The sequence below is a fragment of the Molossus molossus genome, unplaced genomic scaffold, assembly GCF_014108415.1.
Source record: "Molossus molossus isolate mMolMol1 unplaced genomic scaffold, mMolMol1.p scaffold_m16_p_6, whole genome shotgun sequence".
NCBI lineage: Eukaryota > Metazoa > Chordata > Mammalia > Chiroptera > Molossidae > Molossus > Molossus molossus.
The window spans coordinates 818,548-832,363 of NW_023425399.1; the positions used below are offsets into that span (position 1 = coordinate 818,548).

General features: G+C 51.1%; 1 protein-coding gene across 3 annotated transcripts in view; it reads left to right on the forward strand.

Moving 5' to 3' along the window:
- Positions 1-13,816, forward strand: part of DIDO1 (death inducer-obliterator 1) — a 51,989-nt gene that overhangs the window by 19,805 nt on the left and 18,368 nt on the right. For all 3 annotated transcript variants that reach the window (XM_036244065.1, XM_036244064.1, XM_036244066.1), the window contains exons 4-7: positions 748-1,573; positions 2,159-2,480; positions 5,392-5,604; positions 6,653-6,866. In XM_036244065.1, the coding sequence (XP_036099958.1) occupies positions 750-1,573; positions 2,159-2,480; positions 5,392-5,604; positions 6,653-6,866 (1,573 nt within the window). In that variant the 5' untranslated portion in view covers positions 748-749. The remainder of the gene's footprint in view (positions 1-747; positions 1,574-2,158; positions 2,481-5,391; positions 5,605-6,652; positions 6,867-13,816) is intronic.

Below are 13,816 nucleotides of genomic sequence, written 5' to 3' on the forward strand. Positions count from 1 at the left end.
AACGCTCTTGCCAAAGTCAGTATTTCCTGTGTCCCCGTTAGCTGCTGCTGCATAGCAACTACCCCCCCCCCCCCTTGCTTTCGACCTTTTATGCCTGTCAAGTTGGGGCTCAGGAACCTGGGCAGACCACACTGGGCTCTGGTGCAGGCAGCACACATCCTCTCCATGTGGTCTCTTTAGCCAGGTGGTCAGACTTCTTACGTGGCACTTCAGGGCTCCAGAGCCCTGGACAGGAGCGGCAGTGTTCTTCCTACTGTGCCCAGGACTGGCTCAGTGTTCTGTCCATTGCCCTGCAGGCAGAGTTGGCCTGACGGAGGGAGGATGGGAGACAGCAGCCACCTCCCCCCATCCACTGCAGCAAACAGTTATGGTCATATCCTTGCCGCCCAGGACTGTGATATTTCCCCACTACCTGTTTTATAAGACCTTGTCCTAAGTAGTTAAACAGCAGAGTTACAGATTTGCTAGCTGTTTTCTTCTTTCTAATATTATATAACAATTAGAATTTTATTCAAGAATCACCTCGAATTATGTCATGTATCACTTTAGGAAACACTGGCCAAAATGACTCGCTTTAATGGCCACCTTCACTGTTGGTGGGTAGGAAGTTGTTCCTTCCTGCGTGGCCCTGTGGGTGTCTCCTGTGGGATGAAGGCCGTGCTCCTCTAGCTCAGTGCTCACTGCTCACTCGCCAGGGAATGTGGCCTCGTTAACACTGGTCATGGTTTGGTTGCATTTCCCCATTAGGTATGGATGAGAAAGGTGACCCAAGCAATGAGGAAGCCCCCAAGGTCATCAAACCCACCAGTAAAGAGTTTAGGAAAACGTGGGGGTTCCGAAGGACCACCATTGCTAAACGAGAGGGCGCTGGGGACGCGGAGTTAGACTCTGTGGATCAGCAGCCCCAACAGCAGCAGCAGAGCCTGTCCTTGCGACGCAGTGGGAGGCAGCCGAAGCGGACCGAGAGGGTGGAAGAGTTTCTCACGACAGTCCGGCGCAGAGGGAGGAAGACTGTGTCTGTCTCCCCTGAGGACCCCAGTGAGCCAACCTCCTGCCCAGTCACAGATGTCGAAACCGCTTCTGAGGGGAGCGTCGAGAGCACCTCTGACAGTAAAAGTGGGCCCAAGGTCGGCCCCACGGGCAGTAAGGAACGACCAGCCTCATCTGCAAAAGGCAAAGGAGGTGATGGTGAAGATGATACCTCCGATAGTGACAGCGATGGGTTGACGTTGAAAGAACTTCAGAATCGCCTACGAAGAAAGCGAGAGCAAGAGCCAGCTGATCGGCCCCAGAAAGGTGTCCAGAGTCGCCTGAGAAAGAGGCGTCGGGAGGAGGAACTGACAGAAACTGTGGACATGGAGATGGCCAATGCTGTGGAGAACTCCCTGCCCAGCCAGCAGGAGCCCACAGCTGAGCAGGCAGCGAGTGATGACAGAGAGAGGAAGTCGGAAGGGCGGGCGGCCCAGGGGGTCAATGAGGAGGACCCTGGAAGCTCGGTCAAGCATAAGCCCGAGTGTGAGGTGTACGACCCCAACGCTCTGTATTGCATATGTCGACAACCTCATAATAACAGGTAGGTCATGGGCAAGGAGGATGCTGGCTGCCCCGGGTTTCAGGGAAATCCGAGAAAAGCAGTGGGAGAGTTTTCCATCCGATTTGATTCAGGGTTACAGAGCTGGTCTGAAGGAGCAGCTTGTGACATTGAAAAAGATGAGCGAGCCATTGTCAAGAGAGACTCTGGAGCCACGTGCTGCATACACGTGGTCAGCATTGCCTTGTCACGCTGGTCATGTGCAGCTAGGGGCCAGTGTGCAGGGTGGCGCAGGCTAAACTCTCACTGTCGTCCCGGAGGTCTCTCTCGGGTAGCGCTGCTCTGGTGGCGTTAGGGAACCTTGGTGTGGTTTGTCGGGTGGGAGGATGGCGGTGTTGCTCTTCTGTGGAGAAGGTGCTGAAGTAGTGGGGCGGGCAGGGGCCTGTAGCTCATTCGTAATGCTCCACTCTAAACAGTGTGAGAAGGGTACATTGTGATCTTGCCCTGACTCTACTTTTCTGTATGTTTGCATTTTTTTAAGTGTTGAAACCAGCTTGACTCCCTAATATGTCTAAAATTGAGTGTTTATATCTTTGTTTTCCAATTCTGGTTATTTTCTCATTTCAGGTTTATGATTTGCTGTGATCGGTGTGAAGAATGGTTCCATGGCGATTGTGTGGGCATTTCTGAGGCTCGGGGGCGGCTCCTGGAGCGGAACGGGGAGGACTACATCTGCCCCAACTGCACCATTCTGCAGGGGCAGGACGAGCCTGCCTCAGAGACCGCCGGCCAGCAGGAAGCAAGGCTGCGGCCTGCAGACGCGGACGGCATGGGCTGGACAAGCATTGGGACCATAGAACAGAAATCCAGCGAAGACCAAGGAATAAAGGGAAGAATTGAGAAGGCTGCAAACCCGAGTGGCAAGAAAAAGCTCAAGATATTCCAGCCTGTAAGTATTGCCTCCTGAGGTCAGTGATGGAGGGCAACCTTACAGATCTGACTTCTCCCGACAAACATCAAGACTCAAGGAGTTTCTTTCTTTTGGAAAATTTAGGCTTCCTCAGAAGCAGCGTCGCATCTGGTGAGGGCCAGCTTGTAGGAAAGCAGTCCAGCTCTGTGGAACTCCGTGTCTAGCTCCTGGGCTCTTGCTTTACTCAACGTTGCCCTTAAATGGACTTGCTTGTTAAAAGTTAGTCTTTCCACCCTGGCCAGTATAGCTCAGCAGTTAAGAGCATTGGCCATGGACTGAGGGGTCATAGGTTTAATTCCCGATCAAGGGCATGTACCTGGGTTACAGGTTCAATCCCTGGTTGGGGTCATGCTGGGGGCAACCAGTTGATGTGTCTCTCTCACATCCATGTTCCTCCCTCCCTCCTTCTCTTCCACTCCATCTAAAAATCAATGAAAAAAGATCAAGTGAGGATTAACCACAAAAATCTTTCCCTGAGTGTTCTGGGTATGAAGCCATGTGTGACATACTCACAGTCATCTTGGAGTTGAAGTGAGTGCCTCGCCCATGTGACACCATCTTGGTAGAACTTGGGGTCTTTTCTTTTTTTCTCTCCCAAAAGCACTTGTGAGAATTTACTGAAATCCCTTCCCTATGGCTTCAAACTGCTAGGACATGGTACCCCCCACCCCAATACCCTTACTCTTCTCCTCGGCTCTTCTGCTGAAGAACTTGGCCTTCACTATGACAGGCTGCTGTGGGAGCCTTCCCTGCCCCAGCACTCAGTAGCCGGATCGTACCACGTTGGTGACAGGAGTCACTCTAGTCTTGTATTTGGCAACATTTACCTATGTCTGCTCCCTGACCAAGGCCCACAGTTTCCAAGGTTGGCAGTTGGGCAGAAGCTTTGGGTCCTCTTTAAGTGCCAGTGCCTCAGACCAGCTCTCCCAGAGGACCCTGGGAAATATTTATCAGTGTTGATCCTACGATGGTGCCAGCACCAGCCTTACCTTGGCCTCTTGGGTGCTTCCTGTGCTTGCCAGTGCAGCCGTGGCCTGTGTGGCCCAAAGGTTCAGGTCTCCTGCAGTTGGGATGGTACACTGGCAGCCAAGATGTGAGAGGGCAAGAGCCATGGCCTTGAACCTGCATTGCTGGGGATGCCAGGGGGTGGTGGTGGCAGCACTCATGTTACCTGGGAGATGAATGCCCTCCACCAGGGACGGCCCAAGCCCGGTATCTGCGGCTCCTGTCTCTTCTACCTACGCCAGCTGCTTACTCCATTCCCCTTCCCAGCTGGTTTTTAAGCCCCTTCAGAGCTGTGATTATTTGTCGTATTTTCCATGGATCATCATCTTCCACCGTGGAGAGCCATCTCGGGCTCTTCTGATGGCCCTGCTCAGGGCATGTTTTTACTCCCAGTCTTCCTGAGTCCTGGCCACTGTTGAATGGACACCCCTGGCTGGTCACCTGGGCTGATGGAGAGGACGACTCCACTGGGTCTGCCCCACCCCACAGCCTGTGCAGGTGTCTGGTGGGCGGTGGCTGTGTCAAAAGGCGTTTCTGCCTTGACACCTGCATTGTGTTAGCAGGGGCTGCAGGATTCGGACGGTGGTTCTGAGATGTTTGCAGGTACTCAGTGGAAATAGGAGATTTAACACCTTTAGTCATTAGAAAGAGTTAATAGAAATGGAAATTAGTGGGAAAAGTCATCTTCATGTGTCAATGTATCTGAAATTACATGCTTAATTTTTATCTTGAGTAAAATTTGTGTTCTATGGAGGAAAAACAATTATCTCAAATTTAATGTGAGACCCAAGATTTTGCTCAAGTCCTGGCCTGTTTGGCTCAGCAGTTAGAGCGCTGACATGCGGACCAAAGAGTTGCGGGTTTGATTCCAGTCAAGGGCACGTACCTTGGTTGAGATTCAGTCCCTGGCCTTGGCCGGGGTGTTGCAGGAGGCAACCAATAGATGTGTCTCTTTCACATTGATGTTTCTCACCCCCCCCCCCCCCATTCTGAAGATAAATGGAAAAATATCCTCGGGTGAGGATTTAAAAGATTTTGTTCAGGTCCATTTGAGGACTGTCTGTGTGGTCTTGACCATCGGACGTACTCTGCGGTGACGAGCGGAAGCTCTGGCGCATGTGGTGTGTCAGGTTCCTAGCTCGTGACAGCTGTGAGCTTGGTGGGAAAGACACACTTCTCAGTTCAGTCTCCGTGGGTCAGAAAGGGGCCTGGCTTAGCTGGGCCCTCCACTCAGGGCCATCTGAGGCTGCTCTCCAGGGGCCAGTGGGGGTCTGGGTCTCAGGCTGTATAGGGAAGATCCACTTCAGAGGTTCTCACGTGGTTAGTTTATGAAGGTGTCCTGTGTGATTTTGTGGCATGCTTATACTAAAAGGTATTTGTTATTTATCTGACATTAAAACCTAATCAGGGTCTGACCCTCAGAGCTCAGCCACAGTGCCCCGCACAACCGGGCTGCTTTCTTCAAAGTCAGCAGAGGTGTCCTCTCTCCTTGGACAAGCCCATCTTCTTTGTCAAGGGTTCTCATCTGACTTAAGTCAGACCTTTTCGATTAATTCAAAAGCATCTCATTTGGGACCTTAGCTACATCTACAAAAATCCTTGTTTGTTTGCCTTATAAGGAAACGTAATTGTGTGAAAGCACATCTCCTATGGCGGGACCCAGAGCTTGTGTCCCCACAAAGGGCGTGGTGACGGTTGGGGTGTGCATGCCTTACAGGGGGAGTCACCTCTTGAGCTTTGAGTAAACAGAAGGTAGTCTTTTTTCATGTTAAAAATATTGTGTCTCTTGATTAAAAGCAGTACCCTTAGCACCAGCAACAGTGATTTTACAAAGCATCTTAGCTACTGGAATGGTAAGTCCGAGGTCACGTGTTCTATTCTGCAGGTCGCAGAGGCCCCTGCTGCTGCGAAGTGCATTGGGCCCGGGTGCTCGAGAGTGGCACAGCCGGACTCTGTCTACTGCAGCAGCGACTGCATTCTGAAACACGCCGCCGCCGCCATGAAGTTTCTGAGCGCAGGGAAGGAGCCCAAACAAAGACCTAAAGAAAAGGCCAAGACAAAGCCAGAAAAGCTCATTCTTCCCAAATGTAGTGTTCAGGTAAGTTGACCAAGACCCAACCATCATTTGAGCAGTCGAAACAAAAGCACATACGTGTTCCAGACCCACTGGCTTGTGTGTAGAGTGTAGAGACAGTGGTGTAGATGGAAGTCAGGTACTGACTGTCCCTCTCCCGTCGTCCACCTTTTTCACCAGTCCTGTTGCCAGAATTACCAGTGACCATACATATATATTCTCATGTTTTCTTTTCTCTGCCCTCTAGCCGAGGGATTGACTAATGTGGACGCAGTAAAGTAAACCCAGGCAGCTGGCTGCTGCCTAAACAAGCAGCCTCCCGAGAAGCAGTGGTGACTGTTAGAGCCGTGTGGAAAGTGCAGTCCCAGGCAGCCAGCGGCGGTGGGGAGTGGGCTCTGAGGCAAGGCTGTCTCACTGAGACCTGGCTCTCCGGTGGTCTGGTTTGAGACACGTGTGGTTTGGGAAGGGTCGGGTGCTTCAAGAATCAGGCCCTCGCCTCCTACTGGAGGGCCTCCTGGGTTAGCTCAGGTTGCATGGCTGGGGGTGGGGGGGGCATTGCACTTGTGACAAACAAGCTTTTGATGGAGAGTTTTCTTGACATATTTAAATGCTTATTTGGCCTTTAGATTGTCCAATTTTTAAGGCTGGTAATTTTGAATCAGAACTGTGTATCTGGTAAGAGTGATTGTGCAGGTTGCCTGGCGGAGAGTTGTGGGAGTGTAGGGACCCTGGCCTTGTCGCCCGGTACCCTCTCTCACCCCGCAGTGCTGTGGGCACATTCTCATGGAAGCCCTTCCCACCTGACTCTCGCCTCCCTTCACTGCTGCTCAAGGACTTGCTTTGTGTTCCCCTGGTCTCACGTCACTCAGAGATTGAAATTTGTCCTGGCCAATGCAGTGGGATGCTGAGGGGTCAGCTGGTGGCGAGTGCTGTTGACCCTGGTGTTGAACAAGCACAGTTTGGGGAGGGGGCTTGACGTGACCCTGAGCATGCCCTTGCCTTCATTGAGGAGGGAAGTAAGCGAAGATTGGCTTCTGACCTCCTAATGGTTGGGGTTTCACTGATTATCCAGGCAGGTGTTAAAGTCTCTTCTGTGCACAAGAGACCCGTTCCAGACAAGAAGGAAAACGCTGTGAAGAAGGCGGTGGTGGCCCCTGTTCGGAATGAGGTCCTCGTGAAGGAAGCGACTTGTGAGAGCAGCACGCCGTCCTGGGCGAGCGACCACAATTACAATGCAGTAAAGCCAGAACAGACTGCTGCCCTGTGGCCGTCACTGTTGTGTAAATGTATGTATCACCTAGGGGTGGCCTCTGGACCCTTCCCCATCTTTCTGGATGGCCGTCCACTTGGGACTGTCCAGAGCTAGGAGTGTAGCCAATGCAGCTCGTCCTTAGACCGTTTCCCATAGTCCTACAAACCTCAGTGTTGAGCGTAGCACCTGGTGGTTGAAGCTTAATCTGTTTTCGTTATCAGGCACTGGTAAGTATGTGTATCGTTGCCAACAAAATCCAACTGAGCAGGTACACTTGCCCAGAACTCTGGGTTTATCACCATCCGACAGGTGCATTATTACCACCGCCCTGGTAGCTGTACGGGTTTTCCACACTGTCCTTCAGCATGTGTGGTCATCACTCCCTTGTATGGTGTGGGTGCTCTTTCTGCAAATTAGTGTTGCACTGGGAGTCGACTGAAGTACGATTTCTGAGCGGAGAGAAAATTTTCATGTTTAGTGCACATACTACACACCCACATAAACACACACTCCAGGTCTGAAGCCCACTTGAGCTCTGTGTGTCCCAGGTAAGTGGGTGAGGTGTCTCCTGAAGCAGCCTGCCACGAGCGGCCGGCCTCCACACTTCTCCGGATGCTGGGCTGGGAGGTCACGCCCCCGCCCCCCACCTCACAGGAGGGAGTCGAGGTATTGCCCATCAGTCTTTGAAACCCCAAATTCTGTTACGCAGCAGTCTTGTGTTTCTTGTTTTTCAGCTTAACTCTCCAAAATTAAATTGATCTACGGGGCACATCTTACTCTATTACTGAGATGATTTCTGTTCCGCTTTTATTTGTGCTGTCTTTTATACTGTGTTAACGTACAGAACGGTTAAAAGCCTGGATTCCAGGATTATGGAGGTGTGCTGCCTTCTCCTTTCAGTCCCTCCAACAGTAGCCGAGGGAGGGTGCGTGGAGGTAGGTGCTGAGCCAGTGCAGTCAGAAAACATGTAACTGAAGACTCGCTCTGAGAATGTAAATGGCCTGAGACCTAAGTAAATTGCAAAATAATACTAGATTTTAATTTTTATTCTAGGAATAAGTAGTTAAACACAGTTAACCACTTGTGTTGAAATGAGTTTGATACATTTTAGGTGTTTAAGAATTTCATGCTAACAACATGTCTCACATTTTATCAAGTTGTAGACCTCTACAAAGTATCACTTTACAGAGGCCATAAACATGCCTAAAACACATGTCACTTAGATGTGAGCAGGTGGGTGGTCACCCTGGCGTCCCTGTGCAACGTGCTCCAAGGACGTGCTTGGACGCAGGCACACGGCAGAACCCGGAAACCAAGCACAGTCGCCAGAGCCCTGGCAGCTGGTTTCCATCTTTGACTAGAGCTGGAAAGCTGCCCCGCGGCACCGTGTGGAGGGTGGGGCAGCCGGCTCTCCCTGGACTCTTCCCTCTGTGGTCTTGAGGGAAGAGGAATGGGGGTCCACCGAGGCCAATGTCTCTGCTCACAGACCCGGTTTTCTTCTCTCCACCTCCTCCCTCCCTCCTCATCAGCTCCGCCCTGAAGCCTGACTGGCTTCAGGTGACAGAAAGTTGAAACAAAGTAATAACGGACCCTTCCTAGCACACTGATACCTCAGAACACAAGCTGATGGATATCCAGAGATGAGTGAATGCATTGGGGACATATCGGAGCTAGTTGCTTTTGATCTTTTTGTGGTGGTGGTATCCAGGAAATGTCATCTTCCCAGAAGGTGATTGGGAAGACAGTAAAAGGGTGTCATTGGTCAAGTGTCAACTCCAGCCCTGGTGAGCAGCAGCTGTGTCTCCACTTCTGACCCAGACGTCCTTCTCGTCAGATAGTGGGTGGTGGCAGAGCGCAGCACACACACGGCCTGCGTCCCCACGAGGACCCCACGTGCCTCCCTGGCCAGCTGCACAGTGTGCTTTTCTGGGTGGGGTGGTGAGAGCTGGGGTGCAGCTGGTGCTGAGACACTGACCTGGGTTTAGGGGTACGTGGACCCTTACTCAGCCCAGAGAGCCAGCATGCTGCTTCTGGCAGCGCTCTGGGCTTCCCCCCTTTTCTAGTTCCTGATGCTGACCTTGGATTGTGGATGCAGGGACATTTGTCAGTGAACATGATGGGGGACCCTCCATCAAACCAGCATGACGTTCTCTCCTCCTCCTCATGAAAATATCAGTAGGTCCTTCATGTTCTCAGAGTAATGCAATTAACATAAAATCATTCCTGATTGATTTTTTACGTTGCTTTTGAGGTTTTCTGTACTTTAATTTGTGGAAACAATTGTTTTTTTAATTTCTACCCCCAAATCAATCATGTTTATGCTCTTCTAGTTTTTTTTTCCTCTTCATTTCCACTATTGGTTCACCTCCCATTACTGTTAAGGCATGGAGAGAGCTTACTTTTTTTCCTAAACCGCCCCGGGTTCATTAGAAAGAATGTGAAAGTGGGATTCTGCTGTTCATATTCAGGGGCACAGTTTCTAGTATTTTGGACTCCTAATGACTCATTAGGTGACTAAAACACTGAGGATCTGAACAAATTTTGACAGAAATATGAGGTTTCTACAGTTCCATCTAGCTTTGAGAATTAAAACGGAGAACCCTAGGAGAACCAGAACACCCGTATCCGGACGGTGTGTTAACATGTCCAGATGCAGCAATTCCCCCGTCCCTGTGCGGGCCACACAGATCGTCCCCGAGCCGTGGAGAAGTGGATGGAGAACACGGACTCTCGCAAGGGTGACTAATGGCGCGGGCTCCAGGAGCACGTTACAAATCATCCGAGGAAACGAGTTTCCTGTAATAAATATGTGGGGGATCCTAGAACCCAGGCGGGTTTGTAGACATTTGCCGCGGGGTGGGGTCCTGTGTTCTGTTGGCTGCGTAAGCCATGTGACCTCTCTTCCAGGGCTGGGGACAATAAAAGGTGGCTGGGGACAAACCAGACTTGTACATATGAACCAATTTCTTCTCCCCAGTTAGGAAAAACCAACGCTTGTACTGATGAAGGATTTAGTTGGACAACTGTTTTTAATGTTCTCCATACAGCTGCCGTTTCTGAAGTGTACTTTTTCAGCATTGCAATAGCAACTGCTTAGCAAATTTGGTCAGGGAAAGGTTTCACATGTACATAAACTGAAAAGTTTGAGATGAAACCCCTCAGAAGTACCCTGTGCTGCAGCCCATGGGGGAAGGGGGGAGGGCTAGGAGTTGCCAGCTCAGGATAGGTCCTGCTCCCTCCACCTGTTCTTCAGTGACCTTCCTGTGACCTTGTGGATCTCTGGGTCCACTCTGATACTGTTTGAAGATTAATGCTCTGGAAAGTCCCTCTGGTGGCATCAGTGTCAGAGTCCAAGGTCCCCTCTGAAGATGCTGCAGGTCTGCTGTGCTGCCCAGTTTCACGTGTACGTGTCTGAAGTTGTAAAATACTTAACATTCTTAATCTTGTGCATGGCCCAGCACCGTGCGCACAGTCCTCTTCTCAGCCCTGGGAATCACAGACGTAGACCTGAGTCAGAGGTTTGGCCACTTTCATTTGTTAAATGAAGTTTAGCGCCACTGTCATTGCGCAGGTGGACCGGAGGAGCTCGGCTGGAAGAGCGCCAAGGTAACTGCTGCCTCCTGCGGGTCTGCACAGCCACCCGCCCACCCTGGGCGCCTGCCCGTGTGGCCCTTGGTGACCAGGATCTCACAGGGAGGGTCTGAGGCCCTTGGCCCCATCACGTTGGGTGAAGTAAACCATTTGGGCACAGATGATGTTGGTTAAACTGGGACCGTATTAAAGTGAGGAGCCTGCCTGAGGGCCGACATGCGGCAGAGCAGCTGCTGTGCGCGGCTGGGCTGTCTGCCTGCCCCTTTAAGTGACAGCCCTGAGCACATTACTCTAGTGTTTCTACTGGAGAAAAATGGGGCCATTTCTTTCATATGCTGCCAATTCAACATGGATTTTCAAAACACAGACTTAAAATGAAGGGCATTGACCTCCAGATACATACTTGGGTTTTGGCAGGTTTCTTATGGAGAGTTTTATGCACCTCTCCGTTAAGGTGTAAATCACCCAAATACGACATCAAACAAGTCAATTAGGGAAGATTTGCATGGCCCAGACCACAGCCTTTCAGACCTCTAGACGCACCAGTGACGGCCTCCAGTCTGAGCGGTATTTGGGAGGTGGCAACAGGGCACTCGTGTTTTCTAATAAAAGCAAATCTACCTTATTGAACAGAATAATGCAAAATATTTAAGCAAACGCACAAAAGCAAAATTATTTGCTACTATTGATTTTTCACACTAGGAAGAATTTTTATCAGGAAGTAAAAGTTGCAGTGAGAAACTTCATTGTGCACGGGGCCCACTGAGCTGCAAACAACTGAAGTCACAGGGAGTAGGATTCACGTTCACTCCTCCACTGTACCCTCCAAGCCCTCGTTTGGGCCCCTGCAGAGACCGTCTGTAGCGGTGGCCGCCCTGCAGGCTGGAGCGAGACGCCGATCCCCAAGTCACTGGGCAGCTCCAGGGAGGGCGCGTGCCTGCAAGAGCCTCCAGTTACTTCCCTGCACCTGCCCTGCGGTCTGACTCAGCTGTCACACCACATGCCCGCTCGACTTCTTTGGCTTTATAGCCATTTTTGAGAAGCAGGCCTTCCCCAGGTGTAAGAATGGCTCTAATTGGGATTTTTTTTTTTTTAGGGTAAATTGGCACGTGGGTAGGGTAGGGTGGGGTATAGAGCAATATGCAGATATTCAGGGCTTCTCACCAGGTGTTGTTCCTGTGCAGGGTTGTCCCGTGACGCCTGCCCCTAGATGTAGGTATTAGGGGCTGTGTTGAGTGCGTGCACCCCCATATTTACTCCTAGTTCTGCTATAACTTCATTTGGGCGTCTGCACAGCCTCCACGCAGGGATCACAGCAAGACTGCTAGTGGAGATTCTTGTCCTCCGGTCTTTGCTGAGGCCCGCCAGTGCCACCCAGTGGCCAGCAACGCTGCAGCGCTGTAGCACCACAGCCTGCCTTGCAGTGTGACAAGGCCCCTCGCTTCATGCTTGCTGGGAAAGGAGCCAATTAGAGAGTTGCTGATTGCAGGTTCCTGGGAAGACCAGCCTGCTTAGCTCTGCACTAGGCCTCGTCCCAACCTTCCGTTCCCATTGCAAGCGTGGCCAGGTGGCAGAAACAGTCTGGAGCAGTGGTCAGGCCCACGGGGCAGCGTTGTCTCCTACAGCTGCTAAGGTGTCAGCTGGCTCCCCAAGTCAGTCTGGCCTGGAGCTCGGCAACAAGCAGGCCCCAGGTGTGAGAGCTTAAAGTGCCTTAGCTGCCGGGATGGCCCAGACTCACACTCCCGGGGCCGCCTCTGCCCACACTGCAGTCTACTGATGATGCCAGCCATGCCCTGCAGATCAGAGGGCATTGAGCAGCACATGGGGGCATCTGCCATCCCTGAGGCCACCGGCCTGGGGTTGTGTTCTGCTTTTCTAGTCTGGGTTATTTTTCGTTAGTGAATTTATATTCCCTGCCCTTCTGAAAAGGTTTACACAACAGTAGTTAGAAGTGAATTTGGACAAAAGATTTGCACATTTGATTTTTGGTACCCAAAACAACAGTGTTTCACTGTCAGAGCATTCCAGCACTGAGCTGGGGTCACTGTCGTTTCAGAGGGCCCTGAGTCCAGCTCTCAGGGGCCACGTGCCAACATACGGAACACATTCGAAACACGTCCCTGCAAAGTAGAAAAGCGTGGCCAACTTGCTGTGGTGGTCCACTGGTTTCAGCCATTTTACCAACGACTAGCTTGATTGTGCCCATTTATACCGGTGGAGGCAGATGAGGGATGAAGGTGACTTCAGGCAAAAGCAACTAGTTTTATAAAATAGCATGATGGCTAAGGAGTCATCCCCTGCTTTCTAAATAGACTGTGTGTTTACTGTCAATAATACTCTTGGGTAACACGTCATTTTAATCATATGTTGGGAATGTCCTGAAAATAATCTCACTAGGTTTTCCCTGAATGAGTGAAGAAAAACACCAATTAGACCAGAAGTATTGATCTTAAGTTCCGATCTGGAGACCCAGAGCAGATGCTTTGGAAGTGAACATAAATTTGTCACTTGAAGGAGTGAGAATGTCCAACGAGATTTGTTCAAGGCCCCGTCACACGGGTGTCCTGGATGTTATAGTCAGGCATCTCCAGAGATTTTTGGAAGCACCTTAGGCCGGCTCGTTAGTTATTTAAAAGTATACCTACTAAAATACTCAACAAAGTCTGTGCTTGTAAAAGGCAGCGCCTATACTGGTTTCAGGTCCTAATTTTAGTCAGCAGTTCATTCCTCCATGACAGCAACTGCCTTCCTGACGGGTGCTCGGTCACCTCCCTCTGCCTGTCGGTGCCTTGGACACCGGCTCCAGCCCGTTTCCCTATATTATTGCACCTGAGCTCTGCACCCCTGCAGGCTGGGTGCTGCAGCCCTTAGCCACATTCGAGCTGGTGCGAGTGAGTTCCCTACAGTAGCTCCTCAGGTGCGTGGACTCAGTCTGATGAGGTAACATGTAGAAACAGTACTCTTGTCTTTGTTCCTGCTGTCCAGTTCTTCCTCTGTCGGACTCGGTTGTGTGCTTTATTTAGAAGTCCAGCTCCCAGAGGAATGGAACTCCTGAGAGGTGTGACTTGGTGATGATGGACATGGGTAATGACAAGCAGGGCAGGTGGGGAAGCCGTCTAGCTTAGGCCTGGAGCCCTGCACACTTGGGGTTCCAGTGCCCAGGCCACTTTAGGCAGGGGTGGGCAGAGGACGTGGGGGCTTTGAGAAGAAAATGGAGGATTCAGAGTCAGAATTGATGGAAACGTAGGACTTCTAACACTCCCAGCTTTTTGGGCCCAGGTGCTGCTGCTGCTGCTGCTGCTGCACAACCTGAATTTGGGTGATTACATTCACACTACAGAGTAGGAAAAACCTGAGGTCCCATAGGCGTTAGGAAAGCCCATTGCTGAGCTG